General features: G+C 40.0%; 1 protein-coding gene across 1 annotated transcript in view; it reads right to left on the bottom strand.

Annotated features, from left to right (window-relative positions):
* Nucleotides 1–19215, bottom strand: part of DGKB (diacylglycerol kinase beta) — a 633251-nt gene that overhangs the window by 153016 nt on the left and 461020 nt on the right. Inside the window, exon 21 of the mRNA XM_036493711.2 lies at nt 2183–2273. Within this exon, the coding sequence (XP_036349604.2) occupies nt 2183–2273 (91 nt within the window). The remainder of the gene's footprint in view (nt 1–2182; nt 2274–19215) is intronic.

Here is a 19215-nt window from a genome sequence, read left to right as displayed (position 1 = left end):
TCAAATAAATATATTTTAAAAAAATTAGACATTCCCATCCTGTGAATTGCTGATCTCCTGTGAACACACTCCAAGCAGAGTAATTCAAAGTATACATGGAAAACAGGAATTACAAAATTCATTTTGGTATAAGATATTTTGTATTCTATGTATTTAAGAACTGGTTGAAAAAAGGGTACTGGGAAATGTGTGCTACAGAAAATATATATATATATATATATATACATTGTGCATGGATTTCAAGTCTTTCTGAGCAAATTGAACTTACGTCTTAATTGCACTTGTCCATAAACTTTTTGAAATACTCTCATAAAATTCAACCCATTTGGTTCCTTAGTTTTAAATATTCCGGCAGCAACAGCGTGTTTATTTTTCCTATACTATTAAAGAAAATGCTTGTGAGCCCCTGTAGTGGAAACCTAGCCGTGTTGCTGAAACACAAAGGATTCGGACGAAGACTCAGCTAATGGATGCTCACTGCTCAGTTCCAAGCAGGAGGCAGTGTCACCAACAGAGAAATTGTCTCATTCTCATCTTTCCACGTGTCAAACGTCTCATTATCATCTACTGTCCCATTAGATCTATGCCACCGCAGACATCTGCCCCCTTTAGACACAGTCAAAGCAGGGGGAGAAGAGTCGGCCAGTGGCTTGTTTTGAAAGAAGTTGCCAATTAAACAGACGTTCTCTGCTTTGAGGTCTGTTGATGCTAAAGTGTTTTAGTTTCTGTTACATATTTTTCAAATCCTGGTTTCAAATCATAATTTCAGCCCACATAGGAAGCAACAGCAAGGCGAATCAAATTTCCGAATTGCTGTTATTTTATATTTAATTAAGAAGCAACCTTGAGGGTAGAACGGCATATTTTGCTAATATGATAGACTGGCTTCATTAGAATGTGAGCATGGTGGCTCAGCCAGCCATGTGCACTCAACTCAACCCCAAAAGAGGCACTACCACGGGGGCAGCGCTCACAGAGGGTTATCAGTCAGACACACCCACCCTAGCCCAGACGGGCACTCCCACAGGGGCAGCGCGCCCACGGGGGGTTATCAATTATAGACGCACTCATCCAGACGGGCACTCCCACATCAGACAAGGCATGCAGTACAGGCTGTGACTTATAGATCTGCTCAAGTGGTCCTTTAGCAAAAGTCAGAGATGCCAAGCTAGAAGGCCAGGTTGTAGCATGAGCAGCAATGTGACTGACAACATGATCTTAGTGCATATGGCTCAGAGTTTGTGAGAAACATTTGAAGTTAGGGGTAACAGCAAATCAGAACGTGAGAGTAATGAAGAGCCTGATCAAGACATTGGGATTTTATGCATTCTCTTAGCACTTCTGTTTATCAAACATTACTGCTCGATTATATGGCTCCAACCATTCAGAATCTGTTGTCTTGCCAGCCATAATCAGTTCATGATGGGTAATCATTAGGCATTGAGGTTTGTCATTTTTTCCCCTTTGACTCTGCTTGTATCATTTTTCAAAATATAACTCTTCCCTTATCCTATAACCTTTAGCATGTCTTAGTATATCGAAGTGATTTATATAAAGCGTGTCTCCACAGTTTCGAGTCCTACTGTGTCTATGTATTTTTGGTAAACCTACTTGCTCCAAATCTTTTTAAAGTGTGTCTTTTTCTTGTTATCCTTGCTCTTTTTCTTGGCATTTTCACTTCCTATATGTTTTGCTTGGAAATGGCAACCTTAGGAACTGAGAAAAGCTACTTAATGAATGGGAATGGAATGAAAAGTATATATTTGAAACTTTGATTCATGAAAGTAAGTACAGTTTTACTGAACTGTGTTTTAAAGGTTACACCTGAAAATAGTAAGTTCTTTAATGTACCATAACTTTTTCTTCTTTTTTTGCCAACTGCTTTTTTTTCTTTTGAATCTTTCAACTGTGTGCCCAATAACTCCTTTGTTAGTTTCCAAGGTTGTGTTTCACACCTTATTCTTTTATCTGACAAAAACAACTCGTACATACTTTCAATTCTTGAATAGTGTTTCAGACAGTGCTATATCCCCATTAAGAGACAGGCATGGCATGTTATAATCTTGAGAAAATCTCTCTGGGCTGCTGAAGGTATAATGCATCCCATAGCGCACATCACCAACTTCAACAATTAAAATCAAACAATTTCTTAGCACAACAACAGAGAACGATTTCTTCTTACTTCTACTTCTACAGATTCATGTAGCTTCTTGCAGGTGGCTGAGAATGTTTCAGAGGTGCCAAACTCAAAATACCAAAATTTGTTCTTCATTCTGAAAAAATAAATAAAGGAGAAATAGCTTAGGCATTGTAAGTAACATAAAGGAATTTTTAAAATAACTTTGTCCAGTCTTGCACTGTATGTAACAGGATGGGTTTGATGAAGACATGTAACATCCATGTAAGTAATGGCATAGTTTTCCAAGCTTTACTGCTGCTAATTACATGGTAGCCCGAGTAAACTGAAGGAATGTGTTTATCTGACATGCAAATACACCTGACTTTTCTGCTTGTCAGTTGATCATATTTTTAATGGTCAGTTGTAGTCAGGTTTATGACCCATATTTTTGGGTGAATTGATTTTAGAGCTGTGTTTACAACCATAGGAGAACCCAAAACTGGACCTTTTACGGTAAAGCGATACAAAGCCTAAACGTAGTAAACGTTTCTGGATGGTTTCAGAGTCGGTCACTGACATGACCAGGCACAATCTACATTACAAAGAGAAATGGTGGTTACTCATACAACTTTAGAATCTATGAGAGAATCGCTATTTCTTGAAAGAGCTTGGTCTCTCATTCAAATCACAGGGAGGAATTATGCTACATCATGAAAGAATTAAGTATGTAACAATATAGCAGTATGACAGAAACTGACAGAGAAAATCTAGCTCAGCATGTCAGTTTATGCACTCTTAGGATGGGACACTCAGCTTTGACCTTCTCCCATAAGGCAATGAAGCTTTTGTAACAGGTAACTAACAACTACTTGAAGTTTGAATAAGACAGAGTTTGAGAATATATTCTTATATTATCTGCTACTGGATTCAAAAATTAATTCTTAGAGAAAAATGTGGTTTTCAATGATATAGTCCTCATAAGATATTATGCCCTAAGTAGGAAGAAAATAAAGATAAAATAGCATGCATATTTTCATATATATAACTGAAACAAATAAAAATTGTTACAGTATTCAAATACACCTCCCATCAAATAATTCTGCTTGATTTGTAAATATTGATATCTTAGTTTTACATAAGAATGTAAAACATTTCAACAAATGAAGAGACATCTGGCAAAGGTGTTCCTATCGTTGGCTGTGGAAATGGCATGGGACCTAAAACCATGCCTGTTATTATGCAATGCTATGATGAACACAATTCTCTGAAACAAAAGTAATAGTATTCATCCACACAAGGTCATTCTGCTTAGAAACTTTTTACAGGCCCTTCTCATATCAGCCATGTTAGGTCAGCAATCTGCAGACAGTTTCACAGGATTCTAGAAGCATGAGTTGTCATCATTACTGGGGAACATTTTCTTTAGGTAACAGCTTGGTTTCATCAATGTGAGAAGAGGCCTACAAGCAGTAACTAGTTACAGCTGAGGTAAACATCTAACGGCAACACTTTACAGCTTGTGTCTATGGAAGATTTTATATAAAAATAACATGACTATCCACTTTCTTTTTTAAGATTTATTTTATTTTTATTGGAAAGCCGGATATACAGAGAGTAGGAGAGACAGAGGGGAAGATTTTCCGTCTGGTGATTCACTCCCCAAGTGACTGCAACGGCCAGTGCTGTGCTGATCTGAAGCCAGGAACCAGGAACCTCTTCCGGGTCTCCACACGGGTGCAGGGTCCCAAAGCTTTGGGCCGTCCTCGACTGCTTTCCCAGGCCACAAGCAGGGAGCTGGATGGGAAGCGGAGCCGCTGGGATTAGAACCGGCATCCATATGGGATCCCGGCACGTTCAAGGTGAGGGCTTTTTGCTGCTAGGCCACAGCGCTGGGCTCATGACTATGCACTTTTAAGTAAGGTAAGCTTTTATGCATTTCCATACTGAATGGAGTTATACAAAAACAAAATCAGTTTCCTTTTGATTCCTCATCCTCATAAAAAGTATATCATTCTGTGGATTCAAGGAGCAATTGGTCAGTATGAGAAGTTTTAAGGCATCCTTAGTGGTGCTCTAATAATGGTTTGGAATTGTTTCTCTGGCTTTAATTGCCTTTCTAACAGCAATTTTCTGTTGACCTTTTCTTCAGATCTTTCCAGAATCATTCATTCATTAACTTGCTCATTCAACAAATAATGAGAACATTTGCTTCCATGTGCTCTAAAAATATAGATATAAATGTAATTATATTTGTCACTAAGAGTTTTGAATGTTGTATAATCAAACACATGTGCAATAATAATAAAACTAATTCTCTAAATGTAACAAAAGTAATGTATTTGGAAACACTTCATTGCAGCAGCTAATCAAAAGAAAATCAAATGCACTTTAGAAGAGAAAGTGACATTTTAACAGATAAGAACGTGAAGAAGGGACAGGCAAATTCTGAGTATTTCTAGGAGCGCAATATGAAGCAAAGGGATATCAGCTGTGGGCCAGTAGGTTTGCTGGGAACTTTCCCAGGGATTTAGGCTTGATCTGTCAGCTGATTAGCAAGCTGTACGAAGCAGAAGGGCATTTATGATCAGAGCAGGGGCAAGGTTGCATTTGTTTTATGGGCAAAGAAATTGAACATAAATGTAAAAGGAGGAGGGGCTTGGTCATGTGGAAATGCTGGCAGTGTCGTACTGGAACAGACCAGAAGAAATACAATGGAGGGTCTGGCCCAGAAGGCAAGTGAGACAGGGAAGAGGTTCCCTTTGCAAATCCATGAGAAGTTGCACGGGATTACACTGGTACTGGCCATATCTATGTGCCCTCTGGATGTGTGCGTGGGAATACTGGAGCATTCTAAGCACAAGAGGATAGGAGCTTTATATCCTGACAACTTCTGTGATCTCATGCATACTGTATGGCAATCTGAAAATGAAATAAATATACATGCTTTGGGTGACATACAAATGAATATTTCCATGTTTTTGTTTGTTTGTTTGTTTTCTTTCGTTTTGTATTCTTCTCATCCAAGTTCGTCATCCCTTCGTCAGGATAACATGGAGCTTACCTCTGTTAGCCAGGGTCTACTCACTTTACCAAATACAGCACAAGAAACACAACTCGGAGAATTTACATCCGGCCTTTATTCACCATATTAGTTGGCATGACTGCTCATGTGCAAAAGCTACTTTAAATTCTCCATTATTCCAACCATTTTATGTTTCACTTAGATAAATATATGGAGGTGATAAAAGAATCAGATTCCACATGACAAATTAAAGGATGTTAAATTTTATTTTTTCAAGCAAACTGCTTGTAGGAATGCAAAAAAGCACATTTAAGCATGCATGCTATCTGTTTTTATGGCTCACATCAGAAAATGATCCAAATAATTCAAACTCAAATTTGTCAGAGGAAACACACACCTTTGGACTTTTCAGAATACGCAAACTGAGCATCAGCCTATTGTAAAACAGTCACACCCAAACCGACTTCATTGTGTTCCTGGACAGGTTCTGTAACTCCAATTTGATGACAAATCTCTCACAAACTGGAAAAAAGTTAGTCATGCAATTATAATTTCAATTAATTTATTAAAGCATATTTCAATGAATTTAATTGTAGGACTAGAGGTTTCAGCTTAATATTCAAAGTGCTTAGTGGCCAGATGTTCAGGTTAATATTAAGAAATTAGCTCCCATCTATCAAACTTTTTCTTACTGACAGTAATTTCTTTGCCTTTCTGTATCCTTAGAGAAGCACAAACCACTAGATTTTGATCAATTATTCTTATAGACACAAAATTTAGTTAATATTTACTTCACACTTTTAAATTCAAATAATTTCTATCAAGGTATTTTCTGTGCATTTTCTCATCCTGGATTTTATTTTTAAGGTTTTGATGTCATCTACCAAGCAATGTTAAAGCAGAAACATTAAACAAATATGGAAAATGTGCAGTCCCCCTAATTAGGTGCGAAGTTGATTTTCAAAATTCAGACGCAGCATAAAAAAGGGGTATTGAAGTTACCTCATTTATTTGTTAAGAGAAACCTCGAAAATAAAACAGAAGAAGCTTTAATATTTGTGAAACTGCTTTTAAACTAAATGTCATCTTTCTGTTTTACAGGTGTACTCGTTTCTGTTCTGCTGTTTTTCTGGCTAAGGAAGATAGAGGGGGAGAGGGATCTGCCAAGTGTAAAACTAAAGACTTCCATCAGACAACTGCATGTCTCAGAGCATCTGTGCCGGAGTGAGTGACCCACAGTGAGCGGATAACACACTCAGCTGATGAGAACATAGGCTTTGCAAATGGAAGCACACACATAACTTCTTAAGAAGGTTAGTTAAAACGGAATTAGGATCAGTAAATATTTTATTATTAATAATGGCTGGAAAGTACCAGCTTTTCTATCACCTTCCTTTCACTTTCATACGAATCGTAGAGTATGTCAATGACATATCATCTCTGGCTTTAAAACATTTTTCACACACAGAGTCAAAATTTCTAGTAACTCACTGTATTTATTTTAATACCCAAGCTCACTCCCACAACTTGTGGCACATGTCAGGAATTTTGGCCTTGGTTCAGGGCATTGGTAATGGGACATGTGGTGTATTTATGTCACAGAACAAATTCAGTTAATTTGGTTTTCATTGCTAAGAAGTGTCTCACTGAACACTGGTTATGGGATTAGTCATTTTTTCCAAAATGTAGTGAGGAATACTTTGAAACATTTACTGTGAGTTCAGTGGAAGGCCCTGGTGACACCTGAGGCTGCAGTGGTTATAGAGCAGAATATAAGCTCAAGGAAGTTTGCATTCACGGAGTTGGAAAGGCGGTTCAGCCCAGCAGTGTAGCATGGCGCCTCCTGCATACACACAACCTAAGTCAAAATCGGCAACAGGCAGGCTGCAACTGTAATTTGTTTTTTTCATCTCTTCTTGAAGTCTTCTGGGAAACTAAATATTTCCTAATTGAAATCCACAATTTATTATTTTTTTTTCTTCCCATGGGCAACTGAAGACTCCCACACAAATGGTCTTAAGAAAGACTGTTACAAGTACAAATAGAAACTTTAATAGAAATTATAATACCAAATGCTTGAGGATGTAAACAGAGTATCTTGTAAAGCCGGAGCATGTAGCAATTACTCCCTACATGAGCACACTGGTCATGGGCGTGCCTCATGATCCATAACACTACATGGTGTAAAAAGGAAGTCCACCTCACACCTCCACGCTGCTGCTTCCTCCTCTCCTCTCAAAGTAAGGGAATCATGCTGATAATATTATCTCCTAAGAAGGAAACACTGGTTTTCGTCTACCAGGGGACTTTTTACATTCACATCAAAGAGAACAAACATTTTTCATTTTTCCAGAAAACAGATAGAGATAAACATTTTTTAAAATGACATGTACAAATACTTGTATCTAACACACATTCATAATGTCGGTTTATTAAGTCCCCGGGAGACAATGAAACAAGCTGTAGAAACTGCAGACAGAGACACATCACACCGCATCTTAATTTGTAAAAAAGAAAAAGAAAAAGATGGATATTCTAAAAGAACAATTTTTAATGTAAATTACCTTCACGAGAGCAAAGAATCTTTTTATATATATAAGCATATGAGACATATGAAGTATATGAGACATATGCATCCAACTGATCAGATATTTTAACTTTTTTTCAATTATTCAGAAAACTTTTCTGCAAGTATTTGGGATGTGTTTTCTATTGCAATATGAACTGATTATTTCTCCCATTAATATTCTTTTCACCTATGTTTTTTTATTGGATTAGAACTAAGTAGAGGCAGAACGGAAATGCATCAAGGCACTGCTGATGCCCCATTCCACAGCTTGTGACACAGACAGAAAACAGCTCCTGGTGGCAGGGGCACGTCCATAGTCAGACAAAAGTTTACATTGCATCTCAGGAACATTTTAGTGACCAAATATGATTTTAACTGAATTTTTCAGTTATAATTAGGCCCTTACTACACAGAAGTAGTTGTTTCATAACAAGTGCTTCCTTAACTACACTGCTAAGCACTTGGCAGGAAATTTGGGATACTAACCACTGCTGTTACTATTGAGCATGGCAGGGTCTGGGGCAAGTCCGCAGAGGATCAGCTCTGGCCCTGCCAGCACCCACAGGCCGGGCTGAAAGTTATCACAGGAAATCCTCACTCTTTGCCAAGGCAGAGGTAGCACCAGCTGGGTGCCATCACACCAGGACTAGCCAACCCCTTTGTGCTTGGATCTCCGTCTCTGGAGGAACCCCTCGTGCAGACAATGTGATCCTACACTGACTGACAAACCTGAGTTCAGTGACCTGGCAGCTCCCAGGAAGTACTGTTCTCCCTGCACGGAGACGCATGCGCAGAGGACTCTCATGGCACATTCTTTCTTCTTGCTCGCATTGTCAAGGTAGGTTATCACAATGGCTGGAGAGAGGGCATCATGCCACCCCCAACGAGATGCAAAGGAATCCGTGATTGCTGACCCAGATCCTCCACAGAGCCCCTGCCTCGTACCACGGTCCACTGGCTGCATTTGGGTATGTATGTAGGAAAATATCAAAATTCTAGATGGTTTCCTCTTCTCTTACCAGAAAAAAAAATCCATCAATCATCCCTCTGCTTTTCAATTACAAATAAAGAGAGAAAGTCATCTTGTGAAGCTCAGCTAATAAAACCATTATGTTGGCATTATCTGTCAAAATATTTAAAACATGGTGTTTCTTACTAATATAAATAGGAACAAGCAGTGCTTAACCAAAACCGATAGGAAAAAAATATTCTTAAGAAAATGCGTGCTCCAATGTAAATGAAGGTTATAGTTCAGATGTGCTATGATATTGATAAACAGAAAGCATCTGCCATGCAAAATTTGTCTTGGTAAGTTTAAAGATAAAGAGTGGACGGTGCTGAGGGCTGATGCCATGCTCAACAGGCTAATCGGGCCCCTGCAGTGCCAACGCCTCACATAAGCACTGGTTTGTGTTCTGGCTGTTTCACTGCCAATCCAGCTCTCCACTTACAGCCCAGGAAAGCTGCAGGGCATGGCCCAAGTGCTTAGGACCACACACTCAAGGAGGAGACCAGTGAGAGGCTCCTGCTTTTCAGATCAAGTTAGGTCTGGCCGTCGTGGCCATCTGGGAGTGAGGCAGCAGATCTCTCTATTCTCTGTAAATCTGCCTTTACAACAAACGTAAATCTGCATGTATTTATTTTTTGAAGGCTGGAAGGTGCTAGAAAGCTGAGAACTGGCATGTTTGCAGGCATGGCTCTGGATGTCAGGGCAAGCCAAATGCTCCTTCGTGGTGGGGTAGGAATTCACTTATTCAACCTGCCACGCACCTGCTTAGCTATGGTATTGCCATAGGCATTGGAGTCATATTTATGCATAGAGAAATGAGATCTCTTCCACTTTTCCTTATTTTTTTTTAAATCAGGAAAAGTCACAAACTAGGAACATATTTAACACAAATCATAATGTGTGCTGGAAGAGGCTGTAATGGGAGATGCTTATCTGGCTTTTGGTGGATTTTATATCATGAATGTTATATTTCAGATGATAAAATTGGGTTTCTGAGATCCTGGAAATGAGTTCCTGTCACCTCGCTGTCACCTCGCTCCGTAGTGTAACACACACACAACGTGGTAGAGTGAGAGGAGCCTAACCACTTCCGGGGTCATGAATGAATGAATGATATTTATACATTTACCAAGATAAGGATGTGACACTGGACCATGTATGATCTTATTAGCAATGGACCATTTATTAGTATTATTATTATCATTATTATTATTACTATTGTTATTATTCCTTCTCTGTTTCTCCCCTCCCATCTTCTTGTCCTATTTAGGGATTTTTCTTTTTTTTTTTTTTTAACTAAATAAATGCACAAGGCTAAGCAATTATCCAAGCTCCAGATATAAAAATAATATAAATTTGCTAGTTTTCACCAAGTTTTAACTGTAACATTGAATATTTAAGGAGCACCTTTCAAGTTTCAGAGAAGCTAATCAAATGTAAATGTCTGTATCTTTTTTATTGGTGCAATTTGGATACTCTGTCCTGACTCATGGGCAACTGTCTGCAACCAGAATAAAAACTGGCTGCTTAATAATTCTGGATATCTAATGAATATTAAAAGGGGTGTCACTTATTAAATTAAATAACCTTATTTCATAACATGTGCTTTACATATTAAAATATGAATGCTACCCGGAATTACTAGGCAAAACAATTTCAGATGCAACATGGAGAATTCAATATGTGAGAGAAGAGATTAGAAAGATATTTTCCTAAACCATATTTGCTTTCATCCTTGGAAGAGTGACTAATATTTCCGTTTCAACCTCAGTGTTTTAGGACAATTGAAAGTCAAGCATACATAGCAGAAAAACACACACTAGGCTGGTACATTTTAATCCATTTCTCCTAACCAATTCTTAGATGCTACATTTTGTAAAACTTGCAAAAATCAGGAATAAAATGACAGCTCAAACTCCTTCACACCCTATTTCCTTACCTATATTTTATGAGGATGGCAACAGTTTCGCAAGCTTAAAAAAAATGTTCTAATAAAACTTGTTTCTGTTCCCTGAAAATTAGTGAAGCGTTTTACCTTTTGTTTTTCTTCATACATCAGCAGTCTTTTTCCAATTCTGTAACAAGGAGCCCAACTTTGCATTTTGAAAATGCTGCTCACATTAAAACTTTGTTATACTAGAGCGAAAGAAAGAAAGAAAGAAAGAAAGAAAGAAAGAAAGAAAGAAAGAAAGAAAGAGGGACCTTCCTTTGCCAGTGGCTTTTCATGTATATTAACTATCTTGCATAAAAATAATAAGGGACAGGAATCAGAGTAGCTGAGGCACACAGGAAACACTGATATTTTTCATCCAACTGAGGAACGACACACTCTAAGCCATGAATCAGTATCTCCATCATTATTTAGATTGCCTTTTTGTCACTGATTTACATGCCGAGGGACCTTGATGACTCTCTGAAATATCATGATCTGCTTTTGTTTCCACTCATGATGCAATAATTTATATGAAATATCCAGGCTGACTTGTGCATAAACTAATTGACAGATGTACGAACTGTCATTTGGAGATTAATTACTGTGCTGGTATATTGAAGTACAAGGTGGAAAATTCTAAGACAAATGTGAAGGAAACATCTCCTCTCCCTTTTTTTTTCCAGCACTCTATTCTGTTGTACTTTTAAAATATTCCTGACCCATATAATATTTTATCCTGTTTTCAATTATGCCATTCTGATCAGGTAACAAATGGAGATGAATACCAATTGGGAATATTGCTGCGTTGCATCAACAAATCAACTAACCATGCTGAAAACACTAGCACTCTGTTGCACTGATTTCCAGAATTTAAACAAAGGTCATTTTTTTCCCACTGAGTCAGAGCAAAGTGACATTCGTGCCCACAAAAACAGCACTGCTCTCTGCAACTTGAGAGAGTACTGCCGTCACCACACTCTGAATATTACTGAGTATTGACAGTTGCTCACTTAGTTTAATGACTCATTTAGATATGTTTTCTATTCTAAACAGGTTAGAGATTAGACAGAGTGGTTCACTGTCATTTTATACTTACCAACAGGAAAACAAAACCTTGCAGGTTTTCAGACAGCGATCCAATACCTGTAAGTAAATCAGGCCAGTTTTTTGGCAAACATTTTAGTGGGGCTAAGTTCTGCTCGAGTTCACTATTATACGGATTCAGGGAACCACATGAGCAGGAGGATCAATTCCAAGTCAGCTACTTCATCAAAAATATTTGAAAACTCAACATTTAGGATAGAAGAAAACAACGGGTAACAGAAGCCTGCAGTTTTGGCTCATTTGTTCACCTAGAAGATGTACATCCCATTCACCGTTGTAGCTACTGCGAATCCATCAATAACTACCATACAGCCTCTGCCTCCTCCTTGTTTAGAGGTGTTTTGTACCTAAACATGTGATGAGTTGGCTTATAATTACCGAACTTCAGTGACCCACCCTTTCAACCGCTTAAAGCATAGTGCATACACAACTGCCTCCCTCAACCCCATTCTCCACCCCGCAGTCCCAAGAAACAAAATTTTTAAAAGTTAATTCAGCAAAGTCGTGGACTGGCTTTTTTATTTAATGATATTTCTATTTATGGTTCATTAAATTAATTGCGGTTGACTACGATAGTAGAATGTTGAATGGGCATAAATTCTGTCCATCCAAAATGCCTGCTTCCCCGCAAGGACTCTGTGCTGCCTCACCTTTCCAGAAGTAACTCATTCTTCACTTGCGAGTCTGTGCTAGTCGGGCCCTACACTGACCGACAGGATGCTGCCCAAGCACTCCACCTGAGCCTTGCATGCTGAGCCTCATGGTGCTTAAGATGTCTCCTTCCCCTTCTTGGACCACTGTCCCAACACCTCCCTGTTAAACAGTTCAGGATGGACGAGGACTTGGAAAGAGTGACCAGTGTCCTGCTGAGTTTGTCCTTCAGCTCATCCACCAGGTTACTGCGACTGAATCCTTAATGCACAGAATGATGAGACATGCATTATTTGCTGTTTAGAGCCGCTGAGCTTTGGTATGATGAGCTATGCAGAAACAGACAAAACATGTGAAAAACGTGCTCTACACCGGACACCGACTGAGACAGCATACACAGCAGTCAGCAAGCATTTGCAACAGCTCTGGGTAGTCTCTTCCTTATAGTGCACAGCAAAGGAGAAAAAATTCTCCAATACACAGATAGTGTGCCATCACTGTCATTAATACTGAAACAAGGCAAAACAAAGCGGTTCACAAGAGGCTACAATTGCTAGGGGGGAAAGCGCAGAGGCTGTATATTGGGAGGAACATGTGTCCCAAACCAGTTAAAAGTAGCCGAGTCAGCCAGCAGAGTGTGAGTCCGCTAGAAGACAAGAATGTGCTACTAGATGAGGGTCAGATGCTTGCTGTGCAGCATACTTGATTTGGAAAAGCTGGTAGCATGGAAGCAGTTTTATGGAAAAACACATTAAAAAAACTATGCTTGTGTATATGCAGTTTACCTTATTGTAGCGTTTATCTACCCCCATAAGCACTCAGGAAATGACAAACATGCTCCTAAAATTCAGAAGAGGGAGTGCCTGAATGTCATTATTAAACCTTCCTTCATGTCCAGTCCATCAGAGATGAAACCAAGTAATCTAAATAAATCTGTTACAAATGAATTAGAGAAAAATAAGCTTTGGTAACTGTGGTTGTATCTGCCTTGCAATGGAACAATTATGCCTTTACATAGAATGTGATACAGCAGTTAAATATAGCAACATAGGCAGTAAACAAACAATTTTCCATTGCATAGGTTGACTTCACTATGTGATCATCAAACTTCACTAATTCAGTGTCAGGGAGAGTTTGCACAATTTTCAGAGTGATGAAATTTATCAAACTATTGTTGATATAAAAGCGACAAAAATAGCAATCCATCATTTCTAGTAGGAAAAAAATTAATGAAATGTTTATACTGGAAACAAAGTCTAACTTTCCTATACCCTCTGCGTATACAGATACAATTAAAAACAATTAAAAACGCCAAACTCCTCTTCCTTTGCCTATGAGGCTCACAATAAAATTATTGTCCGTGTCTATGCTCAGGAGAACAGAGTAGGTGGGCATCTGAAGGAATTTTTGGATTAAGCAATAGACAAATAAAATACAGGACAGAGAGAAAGAGGGAGAGAGAGTGAGAGAGAGAGAAAGAATGGAAGAAAGAAAAATCCTGAACTCTTTTTGTTGTATTCAATCATCACAATAGAGTAATTTTTGCTCATCATCCATGAATCTATCATCATGCTAATACTTAGGTAAAATCATTTTCACTGTAGCACATAATATATATTAATAAGCTAGCAGACTTTTCCTAATATTCTACTTTCCTTTCCACTTCAGATTTAACAATCATGTAATAATCACTGTTCTGCTTGCGAATGAATCATATGCAAAGGTAAGGAAATAGCTGAGGGGAGATGCCGCCCATGAGAGATTTAATCATAGGAAATGGCTGACTCTTTATTTCCAATAACCATCTGCACGCACGGTAAATCAGGTGCTAATGAAGCTCAGACCCAGACTGCGCAGGAGCATAAATCTCCAGACCAAAGCTGAGAAGCAACAGATCTCAGAAAAACAGTATTTTCCAAGGAAATGGCCTGAGACGATCGTGGAGAAGGTCACCATCTGCACGTGCGTCACACAGATGAACACAATGGATCGTCCTAACGCTACTTAGTGACACTGGCAGTAAATACCCTGGCTCCACTTTTCTGGTAGGCTTTACTTTCAAATAGTTTGATCATTATTGATTTCTGATCAAATCCCAAGTCCACATCCTGAGGGTAAGGGGCTGCCATGCTATCTTGCTTTCACTTTCATAGAATTCGGCACTTAAAAAAAAAATACTCCCTTGTCCGGCAAATGAATAACGGGCATAAAATCAGTAATTGTGCACTCCTGTTTGGGGGGCACAAAAGTACAAATTTCCCCCCACCCAGCTGAGGAGGTTGCCATATCCAAATTGAGACTTTATACTAGACACAGACTTGGATTCAAGTGTAGTCTTCTGAGATTTAACCAATGCAAGTGTGGCTTCCCAGTGCTTGTCCATCAGTGATCGTAGTCCTCCACCTCACGTCTGCTCAGTCCTGGCTGGTGTGCGTGAGAGGAACCAGAACAGACGCAAAGAAGGAATGGCCTCGAACCTGTAGTATAAATTCAAATCCCAAGTCCGAAGACAGACAGCCAGCTGTCCTGCTCCCAGATGCTTGTACACAAAACACCGTATTCATCTCTATGATGACGAATGGTTATCTTCCTAGCCATGGCACACAACATTCAAGCAAAGCCCTAACAGCACCTTGCAACCTGGGGTGTGGAAATTAAGTTAGCAGTTCAACCAACCTAATTTGGGGACCATTCCCAGCTTAACCGGGCCTCATTACCCTTTATTTGTTCCCAGGTTTCCATAAACGTCAGTGAAGTGCTAAACTATTTTATCTCAATTTTCTTAAAAAAATAGAATGCATTAAAAAGAAATCTGGTTGCTAGACTCATTCATGAATCACTCCAGGTAGATCCCTAGAGCAGTGGCTCTTAATTTTCTGTGAATCATTTTCTATAAAAAAAAATTTCTGTGAAACACAGAGTTTTACAAAAGACATAAAACTTCTAGTCTGAAATATATGTATGGCGTCTATATGCATATGTGTATCCAGAATTCTTGATATTTGAAAAATTCAATTCCTTTTGAAAAAAGAAGTATTGTTTATTTGAAAGGCAGAGTGATCTCAGTAAGACAGAACTATATCTTCTGATTTATTTCCCAACTGTCTGAAACAGTTGAGGTTGGGACAGGAAGAAATCACGATCCAGGAACTCCAGAGGGGACTGCCACATTGATAACAGGGATGCGAGCCTTTGGGCCATTACCTGTTGCCTTCCAACATACATCAGCAGGACGCTGAGTGGGGGACATGATAGCAGGGACATGAACTCACATTCCAATATGGGATTGCGTCATCCCAAATTTGGCCAAGCTCATTGTACCACAACAGCTGCCCCAGATTTCAGGCTTTTTAGTCTTACAAGCCATTTGTAGTTTCCAGAACCATCTAAAACAAGATCCAAAGTTGTACTTGCAAATGTGAGGATTGCTAAATATTTTGTTATACAGCATGAAGAATAGAACTCAAACATGAGTTATTCTTCATTTCTTCCAAATCACTGGAGACTGGACTTCAGTATGATATGGTAGATCACAGACATGATCTTCACACTGTTTTCATGTGTATACATGAAATTCACATGAAACAAAATGATGATTCCCCTCATTTAAAACTGAGAAGACAGGTAACTATTACCAATTAATGCATACTTACAAATAAGATGCAGCATTGTCCCAGAATATGTTAGGCAGCACTAACTGACCTGCTGATCTGTGTGAGCCAGGGATGCTAAGCCACAGCCATCTAAGGCAGGGACCAGAACAGGTGAGGGGCTCTGCCAAGCTGAATTGAGCAACCACTGGCCTGCGCGTGATCTAAGGCTGGGAATAGGCCCAGTTGGGGAGCTAAGGGGACACCCTAGCTGGGTTGAGTTTCCCACCAAGGAGCGCATGGACCGGAATGGGGGCTGCGTTCTGATCAGGATATGGTTGTAATCTCACTTAGCACAAGTGTGGACTGGGACTGGAAGCACCAAACCAGCCTAGACTCCAGCACCATCTTGTGCTCTGGTGGACCAGGGTAGATGTGTGACAGACTAGGCTAGGTCTCAGCCCTCACTTTACCATGTGTGAGCTGTATGTGGGTATGGAAGAGCCGTGGCTGGGTTGAAAAATCCAACAGTAAGAACCAGATTGGGTTGAAGGCCAGTCAGGAAAAGCCACTGTTACTGCTAGGACAGGAGGTGAACTGAGTAGGGCTGGCTCATGGACCCACTGATATGTGTGAAATCTGGCACTGGGAGAGGTTCTGATGGAGCAGCCTGGGCAACTTCTCTGGCAGGACATAGTCCCTGCAGGTAACCATACGAAGCACAATAGGAAACAACCCAGAACAGGTTATGGAAATTATCCCACTGGCATACACTTGGCATGGGTTGGGGGCAGACCAGGCTGAACATCAACCACTGGAGAATCTGAGCACCAGAACAGAGTATGGGTTGGGCCAGGTTCGGTTGTGACACATACCAGTACACATTAAGGAATGCCAAGGTGAGATGAGCCATATCAGATGTGGTTGTAGCACCCAAACAGTGCATGTGAAAACCGGGGGCAGGAAGCAAACCCAACAGGGGAATCTGGGCTCCCCTGCTGGACAACTACTTCCATTGGAAAGCGTGAGTCGGGATGGGGGCAGATCAGACTAGGCAGGGCTATAACACCTGTGGGCTTCATGTGTGCTAGATAAAAGAAGGGCCACGGTGGGCAGAATGTTCTGACTGGTGCAAGCAAAAATTAAGAGTGGGTGAGGGTTGGTTGGGCTTAGCCACAGCATCAGCTGGAAAAGGCTGGCAATGGGAGCTAATTCTGTCAAGTTAAATGCCAGAACCACCTGGAGAGTGCATAATCTGGGAGTGGGAGTGGCCTAGTAGGGAGATAGTGGGCACCTCCCTCCGGGATACCACTCTCACTGGACAGCACGGAAACCAGGACAGGGGCAGGCATGGCTAGACAGAAAGCCACCTGCCAGTATGTGTGTGGGCTGGATAGTAGGCTGGTTGGGTTGAACTAGGCTTCAATGCCCATTGACATGTATGAGAGCTAAATGGGATGTGGGACAGATTGGACAAGCCTGCAGTACATACTGCCAAGCATGGAAACCAGGGTAGGGGGCAGAACTGGTGGGGGTTATGGGGGTTAGGCTGCAGCTCCCACTGGTTTGCGTGAGGACCAAGTATGAAGTGGGTAGGATAGAGCTGGACTGCAACACCCGTTGGTTCATGAGGAGACAGGGCTGGAAACAGAACTGACTCAGCAACAGCAACGACCAGCATGTGCGTAAGCTGATTGGTGCAACAGGCGGTGTTGGACCCTGTACTAACAAACTTATGCAAGAATCAGGTCTGGGAACATCTCATATGAAGTTTCTTTGGAGATCCCTCCAACTGAACTGCTGATCTCAGAACCCCAACCATGAAGAGACTGTCAGCCAGTGGACTCTGAATAGGTTTCATTGTGGTTAGGACTGCGAGATTGGCAGCAATCCAGAAATGTTGAACTATCAAAACAGTTTGAGCAGGACCCTCAGAGTGCGTCTCATATTGGGGATCTGGGATGGGTGGGAGGCTGGGTGGGGCTTTTCCCTTTGTTTCTCCCCTGACCCCAGATACAGGGAAAAAATGACAAAAAAAAAAAAAAAAAGAAGAAGACTTGGTAAAAAAAAAAAAAACAATTCATAAAACTGAAATTGTTTATACTTAATCAATGGATTTCACCATTAGAAGGTAGTTAGTCCACGCTCTCAGGAAAAATTTACACTGTTGTATCCCAAATAGACCAACATCTGACAAGAATTCAGGTTGCTGTTATACAGAGGAACATTTGGAAGAGGATATTATTTTCAAATTTCCCACTTTGTTCTCTTTCATTATCTTACCAAATGGCAAAAGAATTGACCAATCTTTGTTTAACAATGTGTATCACTGAATCCGAAGGTAAATTCAGTGTATTTTCAATATAACATATAATATGGACTGAGGTCATCTACCATTATAGTTAGACATATTTTTAAAACAACAACTTGCTATTAAAACTTAAGGTCCTAAAACCTAAGTATTACGTTTGAATGTGTCAAATTTGCTTCAAAGAAATACACTTTAGAAGAATGTACACTTTCCTAACTATATCCTTTGCTGTATCAAAGACTGTAGAACATACTTCAGCAAGCAGATGTGAAAGAACACACCATTAATGACATACGCTGCAATGCCAGTTCATCAAGCTGTGGCAGAACAGAGTACTTGAGACAATGAACGTCATGGCGGACGGAGCACAGCCCTCAAGAGGCTCCTTGCACGTTTGTGACTTGTCTGCTGCAAGCTTCCTGGCATCTTAACCATCATGAAAAACCCGCAGAATCAGGAAAACTGCAAGGCCATGAATATTTCCTATGTAATTTAGCAGGATTAACTAAAATTCTACTTATATTGACTCATCTAATACATATATTACTTTAGGGGCACGTTTGTTTTCTTTAGCTAACATATAGACGGTAGAAAGCTATGCTTTCCAACAAGTTTAGCTTTAGAGGATTTTATTCAAGTATTGGTAATGAATCCATTTCATTTTCCTGATTTCTGTTTTTTCTTGTTTTAAAAGCAGAATTGGAGAGAGGGATGGAGGGACAGAGGGGGACAGAGAATGATAGGGAAAGAAGGAAAGAAGAAGAAGAAGAAAGAGAGAGAGAGAGAGAGAGATCTTTCATCCACTGATACACCATCCAAATGGCCACAACGGCTGGGGCTGGCTGGTCAAGGCCAAAACCAGGAGCCAGGAGCTTTCTCAGGGTCTTTCTGTTGGGTGCAGGGGGTC

This window comes from Ochotona princeps, chromosome 20 (assembly GCF_030435755.1).
Source record: "Ochotona princeps isolate mOchPri1 chromosome 20, mOchPri1.hap1, whole genome shotgun sequence".
Lineage (NCBI taxonomy): Eukaryota > Metazoa > Chordata > Mammalia > Lagomorpha > Ochotonidae > Ochotona > Ochotona princeps.
This window is presented reverse-complemented; position numbering and strand designations above follow the sequence as displayed.